General features: G+C 41.7%; 1 protein-coding gene across 5 annotated transcripts; it reads left to right on the top strand.

Annotated features, from left to right (window-relative positions):
• Positions 1–1,895: 1,895 nt before the first annotated feature.
• On the top strand, positions 1,896–19,769 carry LOC130373385 (protein mono-ADP-ribosyltransferase PARP14-like). 5 transcript variants are annotated; one of them, XM_056579836.1, is made up of 27 exons: positions 1,897–2,419; positions 2,502–2,605; positions 6,128–6,149; positions 6,222–6,386; positions 7,592–7,828; positions 8,223–8,459; positions 8,953–11,012; positions 11,130–11,238; positions 11,337–11,438; positions 11,524–11,586; positions 11,692–11,859; positions 11,975–12,165; positions 12,297–12,333; positions 12,570–12,680; positions 12,808–12,870; positions 13,091–13,267; positions 13,839–14,011; positions 14,162–14,222; positions 14,544–14,663; positions 14,868–14,930; positions 15,088–15,264; positions 15,425–15,622; positions 15,838–16,467; positions 17,044–17,207; positions 18,288–18,462; positions 18,599–18,905; positions 19,031–19,768. In XM_056579836.1, exons 1-26 carry the CDS (start codon positions 2,242–2,244, stop codon positions 18,892–18,894), a joined length of 6,081 nt encoding a protein of 2,026 aa, XP_056435811.1. In that variant the 5' UTR covers positions 1,897–2,241; the 3' UTR covers positions 18,895–18,905; positions 19,031–19,768. The 5 variants fall into 5 exon arrangements, with proteins under 5 accessions (XP_056435812.1, XP_056435814.1, XP_056435811.1 ...); XM_056579837.1 differs by having other exon boundaries at positions 1,896–2,419; positions 12,576–12,680; positions 18,599–19,769; XM_056579835.1 differs by having other exon boundaries at positions 18,599–19,768.
• Positions 19,770–19,797: the final 28 nt, after the last annotated feature.

The raw sequence follows: 19,797 nt of genomic DNA, 5'->3' as shown, positions 1-19,797 counted from the left end.
AAATGAGCATCAGTGATGGTGGAATGGTATTTGGACTTACTAATAATCATGTGGGAAAAAGGCTGACTGGCAAGTAGAGCCAAAGCAGTCAAGGAGATAGCATGATTCCTCATGTTTGGATACTTTTCCTATGTGAGTAAGTTCCCAAATTGTCCATGAGCCCTGGACTTAAAGGGGCAGTTCGGAATTGTGCACATCGGACCTCTTTTCCAAGTGAGCCATTGCCTAGCACCAGCGATCTCTGCAACTAGAAGGACTGAAATAAACGTGTAGAAAACGGTCTCCAATGATAAATAACACACTGGCTCACTTGGAAATGAGGTCTGATGTCCCAACTACCCCTTTAAGCTTAATATCAGCTTGTATTGTCAAAAACTCACCTTCCACTGCAGATGTGTTCAGTGCTGTTCATTTATTTATTTTAGAACATAAATGTAGTGATTGGCTCGACTAATTTAAGGTTTTGAACCATTTGTCAAAGTCTGGCAGATATTTTTTGTCTGTGGTACATGCCATAGGGATGATACTTTTTTGGGGGTGGGGCCCTCTGGCGGCCTGGGGCCCCAAGTGCTGTGCTCAATGTGGCCACATTGAGCTCGATCCCTATCACTCCAAAGGGAATGCACCACCTAGTGGTGGAAATAGTGTAATACATGCATCAAGGATAAAATCTCGAACAAGGCAGCCTTTTACACTTATTAAACAGGCAAATTTATGAGATGACGATTGTAATCATGCAAAAACAAAACTGCATCACCTCTCGGGCGTCCATCAATTCCGGTTCCACCAATCCCCAACGAGAGTGTCTGCTAGGATAAAACACGGGTTATGGTTTCGGGGTAAACGTTACTCGTTTTTTTCAGTGGCCGTTTTAGGCACGAGCGAAGCAGGCAGCCGCCCGGGGCGGCATCATTTCATGAAACATGGGGGGCGGCATGAGCACAAAAAAGTAATCTACGCCAATAAGCAGTTTTCTATGATCCATCTCATATCCATGTGTGGGGAATTGGCATATTGGCGCCCCATCCGGCTGCAGGCGCCCCTGCTTGCTGAGAAGGTGCCGTGCACCGTGCACAGAAGGTGCCGTGCACAGAAGCTGGGGAAGGGGAGGGGAGGGGGACAGTTCACCTCTGCGTCTTCCCAAATGGGGGACGACGACAAGGTGAAGAGATTGGTATTGGGGGGACAAGGGGGGGGGAACGGGGTATAAACTGTTAGCGCGGATTGAAATTCCTATTGAAGACCTGCAGGTTTATGCGATAAACACCCAACATTGCATGAGACGTTAAACTCAGCTAGAATCGCCGCCCAACATCATCCAAAATGTTATGTCAACAGACCAAAAATAGTTGGAAAGCCTATATAGGCCTACTATAGCTAGTTAATGTGACTGTTGGCAGGTAGGCTTATTTCTTCTGCCTACCTTTCACAGCTGAATAATAATTCTAAGGAATGAAACGAACGTTCAGACATTTATTGGAAAAAACTGTGCACAACATGCTGCTTTCCGTGAGAGTCAGGTACCAAGGGAAGAGAAAGGGAACATCTCACTTATAAAAGGTGTCATCAGTCACACGTGAATCCATGCCATATTTGGCGCAACATCGCCTCCTCCTGGACAAATACAGCTACATGCATTCATACATGAATGGCACGCGCCTGGTATAGAGCAATACTCTAGTCTAGTGGAATTAGTGGGCCAAAGTCAGTCACACCTCGATTTTCTTGCAATTGAGAAATAAAAGGTTCTCCTTCACTCATATTATTATGATGAAACATGGCTGTTTGTGCCTCCCCCGTTTTTCTAAAACATTCTCTTTAACTTGTGGAACTTGTTTCTTCTACAGGAGCATACTATCGTGTCACAATCTCTTGGCAGAATATGAATGGCATTTTAACTTTCGGAACAACACTTAGCCCTCTATAGGGTCAGATTTATCTCAAACCCTTAACACACTTGTGGTTCCACTTTACCTTTCACAATATAGAGTATGAAAGCTAGGAGACAACCTCAAATAAGTTCAAGCATGCAGGTAAACAACATGGAATTACAGCTATAGAAAACCATGCATGCCTGTTTTTTTTCATCAAAGTAGGCTGTCGTTGTTTTGGTCAATAGGAGGCGGGCATTATTTGGAAAACGAAACAGAAAGCAAACCCAAGGGGTTTTCGCACCCATTGGCAAAAGAAAGCTTACATTAAAGGGCGATCTGCGACGCTGTGTATTCTGAATGTTGAGCAATGGCAGGGAAAACTCTTATTCTGGAGGGTCTAACTGCCGACTTGGACGATCAAATCAAATCAAAGTTATCATCGTACTTCCAAATCAAGAGGCGATCTGGAGGAGGCGAGATATCAGAACTCTACTCAGATCCAACCGATAAAAGAAAAGTTGTACTGGTCTATGTCGATGACAAAGGTAGGAACTATAAATTACGTGTTTTAACTTTTAGCCTCAACTGGATTGCTGGTAATTATGTTTGTTATTCCTTTCCTACTAGTTCGAAACGAAGTTTTGTCGAGAAAGACTCATCAAGTTGATCTCAAAGGGTCACTGGGGGTAGTAACGCTGCACGTTACACTGCCAGAGGATGTCAAGTCAGAGGTAAATCACAAATAGCACCACATTGTCCAGATACGTGACATGCGTTAAAAGTCCATAGCGTCCAGCTCCATACCTAAAGCCTCAGGCCCACCTCCAGCGTTGGCACGCATCTCCGTAGTCAGGACTCAGGAGTGGCAATTTCTCTAAGAATGCAAGGGTAGCTCGGCTTCCCCTAAAATGTAAAAAAACAAATGGTCAAATATATATAGCCTAGGCCTACTGGTGTTGTGTTAACATTTCATTGACAAAAAATGCGTTAGAACACGTCCATCTCGAAGAGGAGTTCCGTCAGAATCCGCTGCTAATCACAGGTCGACTGACTCGATTTCCCTCTCATACATTCCCGTAGCGTCAAAGTGCATTTTGCCTGCTGAAGCTCAGCGTCAATCGACTTCATGGGGCTGCATAGAACAGCTTTTTGGATAATTGGATAATGCTGCGATTATGTCCCTCCCACGGAGGCTCAGCATCTCTGGGGAGAAGGGTCTGGCTGCAGCCTCTAGTATGACATGGACATCAACATCCAACTGCTCAACTGCTACGTCAATCAATCTCGTCTTCCGTCTGCCACGAACACGGCAGCTGTGGGGAGGCGTGGTTTATCCCCGGGCTTGGGAAGTTTCAATCTCTTCTTTCAATACCCAAACCTAACCCTAAACCGAACCACTACCTATCCCTGACCCTAACCACTACTACCCTAACCCTAATCACTACTTATCCCTAACCACTACTACCCTAACCCTAACCCTGCTGCGATAGCTTGTTAGTTCTTGATTTTGGATGTTTGATGTTCTTTCCGTTACATCGTAAAAAAATATCATTTACCAAGCTACATGGAAAATAATTCATCATGAAAAATGTCCAACTATATCGACGTTTAAAAGGGACATAATTTCCTACTCAAATCATCGCTGGCATAAAACCATGGACCTATCACGTAGCAGATGACCATGTCCTACAGGCTGCAGCCAGACATTATATTCTCTGGGGATGAATGGAGGAGTGGCCTGGCCTGGACGCTGGTCTTCTGCGTGATGATTGGAGGGTCTGCGAAAAATTGAGTTGCCGTTCGATTTACAGCAATTTTGAACTAAAAAACGTTGCCGGAGCTCTCTTTAGTTCTCAGTCCCATCTTGGATTTTGCAAGCGAGTCGAAAGACAAACTGCAACCTATTTCTTGATATTAGCTTGGCGAAATTACCAGACAATTGTCATCGTACATTTCATACACTTATACACACAATTCCTTGTTTCAGTTTAACAACATTCCCACATTTCCTTGTTAGAGTTCAACATTGTTTTGGTAAATGTAAATGTACTGCATTTATATAGCGCTTTTCTAACCATTGGCCACTCAAAGCGCTTTACAATGTTGCCTCACATTCACCATTCACGCACACATTCACACACCGACGGCGGAGTCAACCATGCAAGGCGACAGCCAGCTCGTCGGGAGCTAACAGTCAGGGTTAGGTGCCTTGCTCAAGGACACCTCGACACTCAGCTAGGAGGAGCCGGGGATCGAACCAACAACCTTCAGGTTACCAGCCAACCCGCTCTACCTCCTGAGCTACTGCCGCCCTGGTAGTTGGCCATCACTTTGATTCAGGGAGCCTGAGGTCTGAACTTCAACTCCTGTATTCAGATAAGGACTTGTAGGGTGACAAGGGAAAGCTGTCTGATTTCTTGGTGTCAGATGAATTATGAATTCAAGTGTTTTCAATACATTTATAAATGATTGATGTTTATGTGGTTGAATGTAGTTATTATTAAGGTAAAGTCATTACTTAATCAACCAGCACTTATTTTATCTTTTGTTCATTGATAGAGTAAGCTCAGGTGCCGCACACAGGATCTGAGCTGAAAAGACAGCCTAGCAAAAAGGAACGCTCATCTATTATAATTAGGAAAATCTATTCAGAATAAATTTGCCAGAAACGTCTACCAGAAACAAAGTTCTCTTTGCTGGGACTAGAGATGCACCGATCAATCGGCCGCCGATTAAAAAAGCCGGTTTTGTATCCAATCGGCCACAATCGGTGACCGGCCGGTCACTGTCGTAATTTCCGGTTTTCGGCCGATCAAACTCACCCGCATGCGCGGTGCGTAGCAGCTCAAGGCGCCCAGAGCGCGGAAAGAAAACATGTCGCATTAAAATCTGAAAGGACGCACTAAACTCACTATCCATGCGTCCCGGGGACGCATCTCATTTTCCCCATGAAAAACGATACATTGTGAACATTAAACAACTCGTGTTTAATGGACAGTAACTGGCCAAAGAAACCTTCTTGTGAGCAGGCCGGACAAGCGCTGTTTCAACCCTCTGCGCATCTACTCGACGCAGACGTGATCCCCTGTACAAAGTATTGCGACATGCTAATTTAGCCGCTACCAAAACAACTAGCTCGTCACCGCTGATTTAATTTCAACAATTAAAAATACGAACTTCATAGTAAATAAACCCACGTTTCCACTGCTCGATGCTGTGCTCATTCGTGTCGATTATGTTGTAACGTTTAGGGGACGTGCTGTCATGAAATAAATGAAACATAATCCGGTGGTGGTGATGAAAACGACATTGAACGGCAGCCGCCATATTGTTATGCCCAAACGGCGCCTGCGCATACATCGCGCTTCCAACGAGATCCAGTTTTTCTCGAGAAACAGGCAGAGAAGAGAGAACGCAAAAATACCACCAAAGAAAAAGATTAAACCTATTGCAGGTCAGCAAACTATTGCAGCTGCATTTTCTGTCCCCACTACCTCTGCACTCCTCCCTGACTCTGATCAGCCTAGAGAGAGTACCTCAACATTGCCTGTACCTACTTCTGCCTCCCCCTCTACTGAGCCTGATGAGCCCACTGCAGAAGAAGTGCCTCAACCTTCTACATGTTCCTCCCAAAAAAAGCGAACTTTTCTGAAGCAGTGGCTCACCACATACTACAAATGGCTGCGCTTTTCAGATGACAATTTCATGTATTGAGTTTAACACTATTAATTTAATAGAAATAGAATAGAAATAGACTAATAATAAAAAAGAAACACATTTTTTAAACTGGGGAGTCGGGACCCATTGAATTTCTCAGAGACCCACCCAACTCGCCACCTGTGGGTCCCGGGGACTCACTACATTGAAAACCTATCAACATCACTGCTATTATATGATTATAATTATTTCTTAGAAAATCGGTATCGGAAAAACCGGTTTTGGCAGGTCAGACCTCCTTAAAAACCGGAAATCGGTATCGGCCAAGAATTTTGCAATCGGTGCATCTCTAGCTGGGACCCACGGTGGAAATCACTAGCGTAAGAACATTTCAGACGTCACCTCCTTCTCCAAGTTGGTGACCAGAACCGTTCAGACCGTGGAGGTGGTTCTGAGCCTGGAGATCTGCAGCTAGATCCTTCTCCGAATTTGTAGCTGATTTAGAGTGATTTACAACATAGCCTTGGGTCCTTCATGTTTCACGTGTGTATCATATCATGCCTGCTTAATAATAAACATGTGCCCTCCTTCTACAGCCCGTGTTATCTTCTGAAGCAGGTAAGTTCCATTTTCAATCCCTGTTGTCATTGACATAGAGATTCAAATGATATGATATAATGAACTTTTCAGACTTCGTCTGCTATGACGAGGCAAAGGAAGACGCGGCGCTACTGCGTGTCACCAGTGAGCGCTGCCGGGAATCCCTCGAGATGTTCTTTGAACAGTGTATCAAAGATCCTATTCTTAGAAAACATGGGAAAAACACATGGATCCTACAAACGTCCAATAAAGCAGGTAATGAAATTGTTAAAACAAGCACAGTGATACTAGTATGGGATTATCATGTATAAATAGTGAGAAAATAGTTAAATAATAGTAAATAGTGTAAAAAGCAGATCTGCTGTTACAAGTGGTAAAAATAAATTATCTAAATATGAAAAGATTGTATTCAATGCCTGAATGGCAGAGGGCACGAAAGATTTCTTAAATTTTTTCCGTCTGGCTCTATGGACCCGAAGTCTCCGTCCAGACGGGAGCAGCTCGAAGGCTGAATGAAGTGAATGTCAGGGGTCTATGGTTACTTCATTAGCCTTCCTGATCACTGCTCTATCAAATATTGTTGGGAGTGGTTTTTGTGACTTGCCAATCACCTTCCCTGCCATTTTAGTTATTTTGGTGAGTTAGTTTTTATTTAAAACACTCAGGTTCCCATACCAGGCAGATGTAATAAAATAAAGTATTCAACCTGGCTTCTATAGGTCATCTCGAGTATGTGCTGGCTGAAATCAAAACTCAACTTCCTGATTAAAAACAGTCTTTGGTTGGCTCTTTCAAAAATGCTGCTTGTGTTCTCATTACAATTTAGGTTATGTTCAATTATTGTGCCTAAGTATTTAAATTGTTTCACCTGTTCAACTGGCAGGTTGTTAAGGATGACAGGGGGGTTGTTGCCGTCCCCACTGGTTTTTGATCTTATTATAACTTATTTTGTTTTGACCACATTGATTTCTAACTTTCTTGATAGACACCAGTCCTGAAGGACACTGTATTGGCTGAGGTATGCCTCCTCATGTGTGGCCTCATCCTTCAGGAGGAGGCCAGCAAGGGACATGTCATCTGCACATTTAAAAAGTTTAATGTTACTGCTGTGACTATTGGTGTAGATCGAGAACAATATAGGAGACAGCACACAACCTTGCGGAGCACCAGTGTTTAAAACAAGCTCAACAGAGTAGACCCCATTCATAAAAACTCTCTGAGGGCGGTCAGTTAAAAAACTAGATATACTGTATGTACTCACTTTGCATAACAGCTTGTGAACATATACTCTTTTTTTTTAAATTGTAATCTTCAATCTCTTTCTAAATACACGCACGCACGCATGCACACGCACACACACACACACACACACACACACACACACACACACACACACACACACACACACACACACACACACACACACACACACACACACACACAAATACAAACCCCCACAGATATGGAAAGTGTATGTGCCAGCAATCTGCAGCAGTATGGCATATCGGTGGAGGTGTACAAGGAGAAGGAGGAGGATGGCTTGGTGGACAGACGGCGGTTTGTCCTCAGCGGCTTGGACGACTGCTGCTCCTCCGACACCCTCTCCATGTACATCCACAGCTGCAGCCAACGGGCGGGGCACAGCTGGGAGGCTGTGGGTGGAGACAGCATCGTGGTCACCTTCAAAGAGGACATAGGTGGGTACCAGTTAGTACAAAGTGACCAGACCTTAAATGCTCAATGGAAAACCAAAATAACTTCTTTGAGATGAAAAGTGATGTTGGCTGGGTTACATAGTAGCGTTAGGATCTATCTGGGTTAAAATCGTGGCTTAAATGCGTAACGATTTGAAAGATGTATAAATATGGAGTCAAATTGACCTCTATAGGTGGCAATTTGGGGTTACCAGGTAACGTAAATTAAGCGTTCTGGCAACACCCCCCTTGCAACATGGATTTGATTGAAAATAAGTACATGTGTTTGCTTTCATTAGTGTCGGTAAGGTAACAGTATATGTAAATTGAGTAACAACTATGATAACTACTGTGTTTATCTATTATATCTAATATAACAATGTGTGTGTGCCTGCAGATGGGTACCAATTCATGACAAACATTTTCACCAAGAGATTTAACAACAAAAAGATTGAGGCCTGTCGTTTGGAACTGACCAAATCTGTTATTGTACAAGGAGACATGAGTCAAATTTCTGAAGAATTCCTTACACTGCATTTCTCCAACAAAATGCGCAGTGGAGGGGACATAATTAAGTCTTTTGTCCATGTCAACCAAAACAAAAGCATTGTAATTACCTTTGAAGACTGGAAGGGTAAGCTCAACTGTAAAAATGTCACATTTCACATTTAACTTATATTATTTCCTGTTATGTTGTGTAATCGATTTGTTGTGTACATTTTGTTTAATAATAATTAAAGTGTCAATCTCGAAGATTCTCCTGTTAATAAATGTCCCTCACTATCTATTTATTGCTGAAAATTATTGCTTATTGCCAAAGGTATCGCCAAAGACAACAAAACTGAATTCTTTGAGAATGCTACTTTAAAGGCTCACATTGCTGGTTATTATGATGAACAAAGATACTTATGTATGGCTTATGTGCATATCATTACACAGCACGGGGAAAATACTGTCTATAGTGACATTACTGATACATACATTGTTAATACAGTAAAAATAACCGTTGTTTTAAAAATGTTGAGGATGACCATGATAATTATAATAATTTCATAGTTATTATTATTATTATTGATTATTTTGTAGTTCATTTCTATAATTTGATATAACTCTCTCCTTTTCCATAGTTGCTCAGAGGGTAGCCGAACGCAAACACACTCTGATGAAAAAGGAACTTGTGGCACAACTCTTCTACCCTGACCTCCAGTGGGTTTTGACAGGACAAACACACCTCCAGGACAATTTATCAACTGATATTGCCATCCCAGTCACACCTGACCTCCTGAGATTTATCAGTTGCAATGAGATCTTTCGAGAAGAGCTCACGTCTGCGCTTCAAAGGGTCGAGGCAATGGTTTCCTTCAACTTTGACTCAAAACACCCACAATTGGAGCTGAAGATGTCAATGAACAAGTATTCATTGGGTCTTCTCCGGCATGGCTCCTCCTGGGAGAGTAATGCTCGAAGAGAGGTTCAGACTCACTTGGAGAAGTACATTGTGGAGCACATCCCAATGAAGGCTGAGGTCTGGCAGGCAGTTAAGGGTAGTTGTCCCGAAGTCAATGTTGCTACCGCCCTCATCGCCTATAAAATCTGCTCCTCAGAGTTAGTGGTTGTCGGGAGATGGGAGGAAGTAGAGACACTTGTGAAGGAGATCAAGAGCAAGATGGAAAAGGCCAGTGATGAGCTCCATGTAGTGAAAAACACCATAGAGAAAGAGATCCAACTCGACTCCAAAGAAAGGTTAGATCTCACGTTAGATCTTGTTAGGGATGAATTGGTGGATTTGGACCTATCCAAAAATAATGAAAACTTTACCATACATCTTAAGGGGCTCAGTGAAAAGGTGCAAACGGCAGAAACCCGAATCCATGAATTCCAAGATACTTTGACTTCGAAAAAGCTTGATTCTTCCCATAACCTTATACAGTTTTTGCAGTCCCTTGACTTAACGAAGTTCCGAAATGATCACTTTTCTCTGGACAACATTGTCGCTGTTGTGATCTGTGGCAAGGAGTCTGTCTCAGTTCTCGCTAAGAAGGGCGACATTGACAGGGCCGAAAATAAACTCAAGGAGGTAATCAAGCAAGAAGCTCTTTCTATTTCCGGGGAGTACAACAAGGAAACCTTTGCTGAGCAATGGAAAACTTTTTACGCGGAACTCAAAAAGGAACTTGAATCTACTCAGAACTCGCAAAATGTTCTCATTGAATATTCAGGGGACAAAATTGTGTTATGTGGATTCCGTTCTGTGGTCGACAATGTCATTGCCAAGGTTAAGGGATGTCTTGAGAACAAGAAAGTAGTGACAGAAGACATCCCTCTGAAAACGCTGCAGGAGGTTGAATTTGTTGAGTCTTTCATGAATCTCCCAGCGGATCCTCAGCTCAAAGCCCTGGGGGTCACCATTTTGCCCTGCCGATCTCCACAATCTCCATGTCTCAAAGTCACAGCTACACGTGATCATATCAAAGAAGCCATAGATGTGGTGAATAGTCACATCAGAACAATAACAACCACAAAGTACATGTACTCAAAAGCTGGTGAGGCAAAGATCCTGAAAAATAACAACTCTTTACTCAAGATGCAGGCGAAAGGCTTGAGCTGTAACCTTGAACTATCAGAACAGAATATCACTCAGCGGTTCAGCTATGATCTCAAGGGTGGTGTGACATTGACACTTGCTCAGGGTAATATTGCCAAACAGACTTCAGACGTTTTGATTTGTCCACTGGTCAACATGTCCTATAACAATCCTGTTGCACAGCAATTCCTAGAAAATGGAGGACCCGAGATTAAAAATGCTATCGATGGATTTGAGAAGGCGAAGCAAAGTCTTTTGGCCGGAGATGTGATCATGACCAATGCGGGCACTCTAAAATCCAAAAAGCTCATATACGCAGCAATCCCAGTTTGGGGAAAAAGTATTTCAGATCTGAATTCTACGTACCTTGTGAGAGCAGTTTTACAAAGTCTTGTGAAGGGTTCCAACCACCATTGTGGCTCATTGGGCATGCCAGCACTAGGATGTGGAACCTTTGGGTTTCCGATAAAAGACAGCTGTGAAGCAATAATGAAGGGGATAAATAGCTTCATTGGTTTGGGTTGTGGATCAATGCTGACCATTCATCTGACTGAGTCTGATCCCAAAACAGTTGAAGGATTTAAATCTGCCCTTGAAAGCTTGGTAGGTGGTTCATTTTAAAACAATTTGGCACAAGTTGTATTTTCACAAATTGCTAATGTGAATTTGAAAATGATTGATGTTATCAAGTGACACTCTGCTTCTTACCTTTTGACACAGGGTTACCATCCAACAGATCCCACCAAAACCAAGATACCACTCATTCCTTCCTCAACAGGTGCCTCCCATATTGGACCCCTTCCATCTCTACAAGCGTCAAACACAATAGGTAATGGATTTTTATCTACGTTAGAGAGGAGCAATGCTCAAGGACTAATGACCACAATGAGATTTATTTTGTAAATGTTTTCATTTGTATCATGCCAGTGATTGGAAGAGTCTCTGTGATCTTGAAGAAGGCAGACATCACTCAGGAGAATGTAGATGTCATCGTGAATTCAAGCAACCAGAATCTAGATCTGAACACTGGTAGTTCTTTGTTCTTTTCTTATGAATATTTCAAAGTCCATTCAGCCTAGTAACAAGATTTCATCTATCATGCTATGCTTCACAGGTGTGTCTGGGGACATCCTTAAGGCAGCTGGACAATCTGTGGTGGATGAATGCAAAAAACATGGTAACTCTACAAGCAAGATCCTAGAATAAATTTTTTAAAGAGGTCCATCTGATATTTGCAATTAAAAATTCAACATAACCATTCTCAACATCGGGATTTTTATAGGTCCCCAGGCTGTTGGCAATGTTGCGCTCACGGGTGGTGGAAACCTGAACTGTAAACATATCGCTCATATTGCGGGACCTGCAAAGACAACTGCATCTATACTCCAGGTTCTTCAGCTGTGTGAAAGCAAGCAAGCTGCCACTGTGTCTGTTCCTACCATTGGCACAGGTGAAATAATATGTTAATATTCAGCATCTTTCTCAGTTCCACAACATCATCCACATATACAAACTTCAAAAGGAACCGGTGTATTGTACTGAACACCATGACAATTTTCTTGTAGGAAAAGGTGGCTGTCTCCCTGAGGATTCTGCGAAGGCCATGCTACAGGGCTTGAGACAACATATATTATGCACTCCCTTATCCAGCCTTAAAACGATCTTTTTAGTGGCCTTTGAAGACCGGACTTATGAAATCATAAAGAAGTATTTCAATAAGCCGAGATATAGTAAAACCCCAAGGGCCGGCATACAAGTAAGTTTAATTGATGATTAATTTAAGTATTTTAGCTTTTATGGTAGATCATTGATTCACTTGTCATTGGTAATAAATGTATACCCCTTAGTTTTAATTGAGGTATTTTCTGTTTTTTACTGCTTTTGTAGATGATGGCTGTACCGGTTGCACCACCTCTGAATCAAGGTTTTTTCTTATTCTTCTTTAAATGCCCATTTAGGCTGAATGAAAAACTCTAGCAGTTGTAGAAGTCCATACGATTCCACAAAGTTCAACTAAAAGTGAATCTGTACCTATAGATTTGTACAATTATTGCATTTATTTGCGGTTACTAGAATTTGCTTAAAGTTTAAAGCATATATTACATACTTGTGACATGTGACACTAATGTGTCTTAAAAAGGAACTATCTTTTGTATTCAGCTCTAGTTAAGATCAAGAGTGCCTTGGTTGAACTGAAGCAAGGAAACATAACTGCAGAAACTGTGAAAGCCATTGTCAACAGTACAAATGAGGATGTGAACTTAAAAAATGGTTTGTCACAAGTTCATTATTATTTTTTATTGTGTGGTGTGAGAACTGAATGGTGTCTTCCCAGTAATGCAAACTCTTAGACCAAATCTCTGAGTGATCTTAAAGTGATTCTAATGTGCTTAACAAGGTGTGTCTGGGGCCATTTTTAATGCTGCTGGATCTGCAGTTGAAGTTGAGTGCGCCAAAATTCGTAAGTATCGGCCCCTTTTAGCATACACATAAAAATGGAAATAAATATTCTAAGAAATAAAGAAATTCCTACAGAAATAAAGAATTTGAACGATGAGGATAGTTTAACTATTTGCATTAACTTTATTATGATATGTACCGTTAGGAGCACGTTGTCCTCAGAATATAAATTGTGCACTTCAATTGAATGATTGTGACAGACTTACTTTTTCTTGCCCAAGGACCCCTGAGGAGCAACGATGCAGGAGTGACCAGCGGAGGAAGCCTGCAGTGTGACTTCATCATCCACATAGTAGGCCCGAAAAGTGTGGAGCAGGCTGTTGAGCGTGTGAAGAATGTGCTGAAGCACTGTGAGGATAAAAATATCCCCTCCGTGTCATTCCCTGCGATTGGAACTGGTAATTCATACAGCGGATCTTCATGGCTTGATGCTAGTTTCAGGCTGGGTATCACCACTGATTTCCTCAACCGAAACCATTTCGATTCATGAAGTCCTTATTTTATTTATTAGCACTTTGAGATCATTGAATTGATATAAAGTGCATTATAAATACAATTTATTATTATTATTATTTGATTTCATCAAATTCAATATTAAATAATCGGTAAGGGATATTTCAGTTGGATATGGATACGAAAGTGGTTCCCAGAGAAATTTGCTGTACTCTAAATTGTATAAGGAATCCTCTAACTTGGTGCATTGTTAAAAATATCAATGTTTACATTAAGAATTGCCCCCAAAGCAGTCAAATTAATGTCATTTTTATTTAAAATGACCAACACACTACAGCAGTCAACACAACTGTCTCTTCAGTGTCTAAAAAGGCACTAAAATGCCAATAAAAATATTAATTAATCTCTGGATTTGATGAATCGACTTGAATCCGATTTGTTATTTGAACCCAGCCCTAATCTAACTGAAGTAAAGTAATGTAAAATAGTATACTAATAAGGCTTCTGTTGTTGCAGGCGGGGGTGGAATGAAATTCCAAGATTCTGTTTTTGCTCTGCTGTCTGGCATTGAAGCCCATTTTTCAAAGCATAAATTCAGTGCTCTGAAGCAGATCTACCTAGTGGTTGACCAGGTCAAGGCCATGAAAGAGTGTCAGCAGGTCCTCCTTTCCTGGACACAGGTGACACAAGTATGTAAATTGTCGATTCTATATTCAACACCATCAGCAGCCTTTGTCAACAGGGAAGATCAGAATAATGAAAGTAATTATTAAAATTGTCATCAGCATTATTATGAAGAAATAAATAATCATACTTGCTGTCCAAACTTTATCAATAAGGATATGGTTGATGATGACGACAGCAGTAATGACTCTTCCGGTGACGAAGATAACTCAGGAGGTCAGACATGTTTATTTTACTTTTTGTTATAAATACAACACTTGAATAACCCTAACCACATATCGTTAATCTCATATCATAATTGTCTTATTTTTGCCAAATTGTGATATGTAATCTAAATCTACTCTCCTATAGCTACTGATTCACTGTGCTCCATTGGCTATATCCTAAGCCAATCAGAGTGCTTTTTACATTCCATAATCACTATGCTAAGTCATGTATTGGACGTAGGCAATTATGCTATGAGGCTAATGATATGCAGTGCTTGCATGATCACAAAATTGCTTACATCTGCTGACATCTGTTTCTCCCTCACTCTAGCGACCACTGCTGAAATGTTGATCAGGCCGGTGAAAGTGAAACTGTTTTGTGGTGACATAACAAAGGAAAAAACGGATGCTATCGTCAGTAGTACCAACACTAGCCTGAATCTCAATTCAGGTAAACAATTCAATGGCAGACATTTTGGCCAAAATAATCATCATATAACTATACAAATTTTGCATTTGGTTAGCCCAATTTAGCATCTGAAGGCTATTGATGCTATTATTTTTCCAATGTACGAAAAATGTTAACAACTCTATACCCCCTGGACATCAAAGGAACTAAAAATAAAAATAACAGTGTACTCATTTTTCTTTACAGGTGTGTCAGGAGCTATTCTCAGTGCAGCTGGACAAACAGTGGTTGATGAATGCAACAATTTAGGTAAATGACAAATGAAAATTAAATTTATATCTTCTTTTGATTAAATTATTGTAGCTTTCGAAGGGATTACTTTTCAGACCTATTCACAACTCGTTGGATACATTCTTAAAAATGTGGGCTTTTGGATTAGCAATTGTGTTTCTTCTTTGATTTAAAGGTAATCAACCTGGTGATGGTGTGGTCATCACCAAACCTGGCAACCTTGCAGCAAAACACATCATTCACATGGTGGGCCAGACCAAGTCGAAAGACATTATCAGCTCCATGCTCAAGGTCTTCAAGATGTGCGAGGACCATAAAATCCAGTCGGTTTCCTTTCCAGCACTTGGCACAGGTAGGCTGACATATTGCCGGTATTGCTCATCTTTCACATTCATCTTTGCGATAAAAAAAGGTGATATAAATCGAGAATTCCATATCTTGTTGTTCATGAATATAAGCATTTTATTGCTCCTTCGGTAGTACCGGATTTCTGATAACTTACTTTTTCCCAGGTGTTGGAAAACTGTGTGCTGTGGATGTTGGCAATGCAATGGTCACTGCAGTAGAAGAACACATAAAAATGACCAAAACAACGTCCCTTAAGGATGTTCATATAGTGATTTTCCAAACCACCATGTTCCAGGATTTTCGGAAGAGCTTGAAGAAATGTAAGAAAGTGACACCAATGGTTAAAAAACTGACAGCACAGGGTAAACACATCCATCCAAACTTCTGAATCCATCTTTGGGGGTTAAGGTTTCTGCTGTATCTTTCTGCACTACAATCTAGAGGCAGATCTAATATAAAATTCACCAATATTTGCTTTGAATCACGTTTGTTGATGGTCTATTATTCTACTTAATACCATTCCATACCCTTTATTATATTACTTTACATTAATAAGTATACTCTATTGTCATTGCAGCAAAAATAAGTGCCTCCCAGGGAGGATCTGTGGCCCCTACCCAGCAGCCTTCCATGTGTCTGGCAGGTGCCTGCGGGGATGTGTCCTTCCCCAAAGTGGAGGTTGAGGTTCTTGGCTGCTGTTCGAGTGACCTGGCAAACGTCAAAAAACTTGTGGATGACCTGGTGACGAAAGAGTGGAAGCTGCACCAGATCAGCTCCCCCTACCTGACCCTCCTCCTCCCCTCAGAGAAACAGGCCATCGTGGCTCTCAGCCGGAGCCTCCAGGTGTGCGTCAGTGTGTCGGCCCCGGACAAGGCCACCGTGTCAGGGAAGGAGGCCGACGTCCTGACCATGGTTCTCCAGATCGAGAAGGATCTGCAAAAGGCCAAGGAGCGTGCGACCCGGCAGGAAGAAGAGAAGAGGCTGTGGAAGACGGTGCGTTGGGAGGTCTACGACAGGGAGGCCTGGGCAGAACTGGACCCCTCTGTCAGTATAGATCTTGAGCACGCCCTGCATAAGAAAGAGCAGTGCATCAGCTACACCCTGCAGAACCAGACCTACACTGTGAACCTGGATAAACTGGAGCGGACCGACAGGAATGGAACCATCGCTAGAATAAAGAGGACCCTGAAGGCTGGTTCTGAAATAGGTACAATCCCTTATAATACACTTTTGTGAGTAAAGCGGGCAGTATACTTAAAAACAAGTTATTTTATTGTCCTGTTGCATAAAAACTTCTTCTACACTCAATGTGGTTTGGTTTGGTCACTGGTTGGTTGTATTAATGTAATTAAGACCAGTGGGGTCTTTAAGGAGAATGGGACATCAGATGAAAATAAGTCACACCCAACTTACTTTTCTGACTCATCACACACAATGTTTGCATCGCTGTCATCTGCAGAGATTTATATTATACATATTATACCACCAGATATGAGTGTGATTAGCATTATAAGCACAGATATTGGGCCGATTTTCGGAACGGCTTGTAAGGCTAATCACACTCACACCTGGTGGTATAATATGTCCCTTTTAAATAAGTTGGGCGAGGTATAAATTTGTTTGTTTGGTCAACAATAGTGCAATTTCGTTCTTATGACATCTTACTTAGGCTGAGTAATACCGTATTTCTTTTCCACATGAAGTATGCTGACCCCTTAAGATGTTAAATGCTAAAAATGCGATAGCGAAGCATTAACATGTGTCTTGATGTGTCATGTCTTAGCTGTCATAGAGCCACCACCAAAATGGGATAGGATGGATAACAAGACTCTGGACATAGTGGATCTGTCTCCAACCTCTGAACAGTACAAAAAGGTTCAGGCAAATTTCCTGCAAACATCCAAAGATCCCACTATGGCCACCCCTGCAACATTTACAGTGGTTAAGGTAAGGAGGAATAGGGGTCGGCGGTATATCAATATTTGAAATATATCGATATCTTTTCAAACGAGATATGGAACGAGACGCTATCGTCAACATCGATATAGTTAATTTGCGTTGAAATGACAGCATTTGATTTAAAAAAAGCGGTTCCGAGCCGCGCCTGCCGCCTGCTATTTCCTCACTCTGCTTCAGAGTCCTGCTTCAAGGCCTCACGTGCAAATAAAGAAATCATTATTAGTGACACATCTACGACATATGCCTGAGCAGTGCTGGAGCGGAGCCCCCGGCCCCAACCCGTGAAGTGAGCTTGAGTGTCAGCGGATTGCACTATCAGACGTAGAGGATTCCAGTGATGAGGCCTCGCAGTATTGGGACGAAGTTGCTGCTTACATTGATTACAATACACCTAAAGATAACTCTTTTGGTGTGTTATCGTGGTGGGGAGAGCACGGCTGTTAATTTCCCAGTATTGCCCAGATTGCCAGAATTATCCTCGCCATCCCTGCTCAGTGCCTCAAACGCAGCAAGCGAGCGAGACTTCTCAGGTGCTGGATATGATATTCAGGGGCGGAGGAGTCAACTAAAACCCTCCACAGTGGATGATGTGCTTTAATTGCACAGCAGTGTAAAGCACGACGCCAAACACCAGATAGTGTAATTCCCCGGCCTTCCATCTAATATGTCTAATTTATAGAGGCTCTGGTCGGGTGTGGAATAACACCCAAATTTAGAATTGAGTTTGCAATCAGCAAGGCAGGTTAACGAGCACAGCAACGCAGGCAGGCTGGAAATGAAAGCACAGCGGCGCCTTCAATGTAGAATGACGATTTGGAGCGTGGCATCTGCAACAAATTGATTGCGTCAACAAATATGTATCTTAGATCGACATTCTGCTTGAAAATATCGAGACAGGACTTTTGGTCCATATCGCCCAGCCCTAGGTGGAAACATTTTAGTTAATTAGGTAGATAGACAAATACGTGCACAAAGCAATAAATTGACAGTTTGAAATATTTAGTTGTTTTTCATTCATATGGACCTTCTCTCGTGTGACTAATAATACAAATAACAATTATAATACAGATCCAGAGGATTCAGAGCAAAGACCAATGGCAGAGATACGCTTTGCAAAAACAGGTGCTTGATGAGAAATATCCCCATAACAAGAATGAGATGGACCTTTACCACGGCACTACAGCTGAGATTTGCCAAAAGGTCAACAGCAATGGCTTCAACAGAAGCTTCTGTGGAAGAAACGGTTAGAGATGCATCTGCACACACATACACACTCACACAAGTGTGTTTTAATACTTCTATTTCATATTTAATTCATTTTCCTCAAGAAAATCATTGTTCCTTTGTTTTTGTTATAATTTCTTTGCATTTCTCCACAGCCACTCTGTACGGCAACGGAACCTATTTTGCCAAGCAATCCTGGTACTCGTGCAACGACAAATACTCTAACCCGGACGCCCAGGGGCTGAAGTACATGTACCAGGCTCGGGTGCTGGTGGGGAAGCCCTGCCTGGGGACTCCTGGCATGGTGGAGCCAGCCCCCCTGGACCCCAATAACCCCTACTCCGGCCTCCACGACTGTGCAGTAAATAACGTCCAGAACCCCTTCATTTATGTGGTGTTCAGCGATGCAGGGGCATACCCCGATTACCTCATCAGCTACAAGGCTTCTTGATAAGGGTTAGGGTAAGGGTTTCTTGACAAAGCTGCATACCACCACGCATTATTAAAAGTAATTACTCAAATTTCATTAATTGACTGGCATATTCAAGTTTTTCTCTTTTCAGATTTTGGATAATTCTTTTTTTCAGATATTTTCCCTTTCATATGATGCAATTGATAGTTCAAATTAGATTAAAATTGGCCATTATATTGTACTTTTTGTTTGTTGTTTCACTGTTCTGTTGGCTACTAGACTACTACTACACCACTAAACTTTTCTGAAAAGAAAAATGTGTTGATGCCGTAATCCATTATAATTGGCTTTTAGGACATTTTATTCAATGGCCAATCAATCATGGTGCACCTTAAATCATGTCTAAACAATATTTGAAAAAAGCATTTAATCATAAATGTTGATCACTTTCTTTCGTGACGTGTAAATTGTCCTCCATGGTTCATTTGGTCAACAGACCGTTTCTAGAATACAAATTCAAAATGCTGTAAAGATTTTAGTGTATGGTGTAAAAGCTCAAATTGAATGAACAAAATGTAGGAGAAAAACCTCTGATTGGTTAAACTAACAGGGCATTTTGGGAAAAGACCACACATTAGCATTAGGATGATATTTATTGTTTAAAAGCATACAGAAACTTGTTAATTAATAAATAATAACTAGAATGTGTTTCGTCCTAAAGAACTGCGAGTGTGTGGTTGCTAAAAAGCTAACGTCCAGCTAACGTCAGCGCTAACATCACCGCTGCCTGAACGTCGTAAAAAGTAGTTCAATTCGGTGGGAAATGACACCCAATCTGGCAACACTGCCTGCATGTCCTCCACACTCTAACCTCAGCGTAAATCAATGGTACCAATTGAAAACGATGCCGATATGGAACTTAAACTTTGATTCTGAAAAAAG

The sequence above is a fragment of the Gadus chalcogrammus genome, chromosome 20 (assembly GCF_026213295.1).
Source record: "Gadus chalcogrammus isolate NIFS_2021 chromosome 20, NIFS_Gcha_1.0, whole genome shotgun sequence".
NCBI classification, from domain to species: domain Eukaryota; kingdom Metazoa; phylum Chordata; class Actinopteri; order Gadiformes; family Gadidae; genus Gadus; species Gadus chalcogrammus.
The sequence above is the reverse complement of the archived record's forward strand: the minus strand, read 5'-3'. Positions and strand labels throughout refer to the sequence as shown.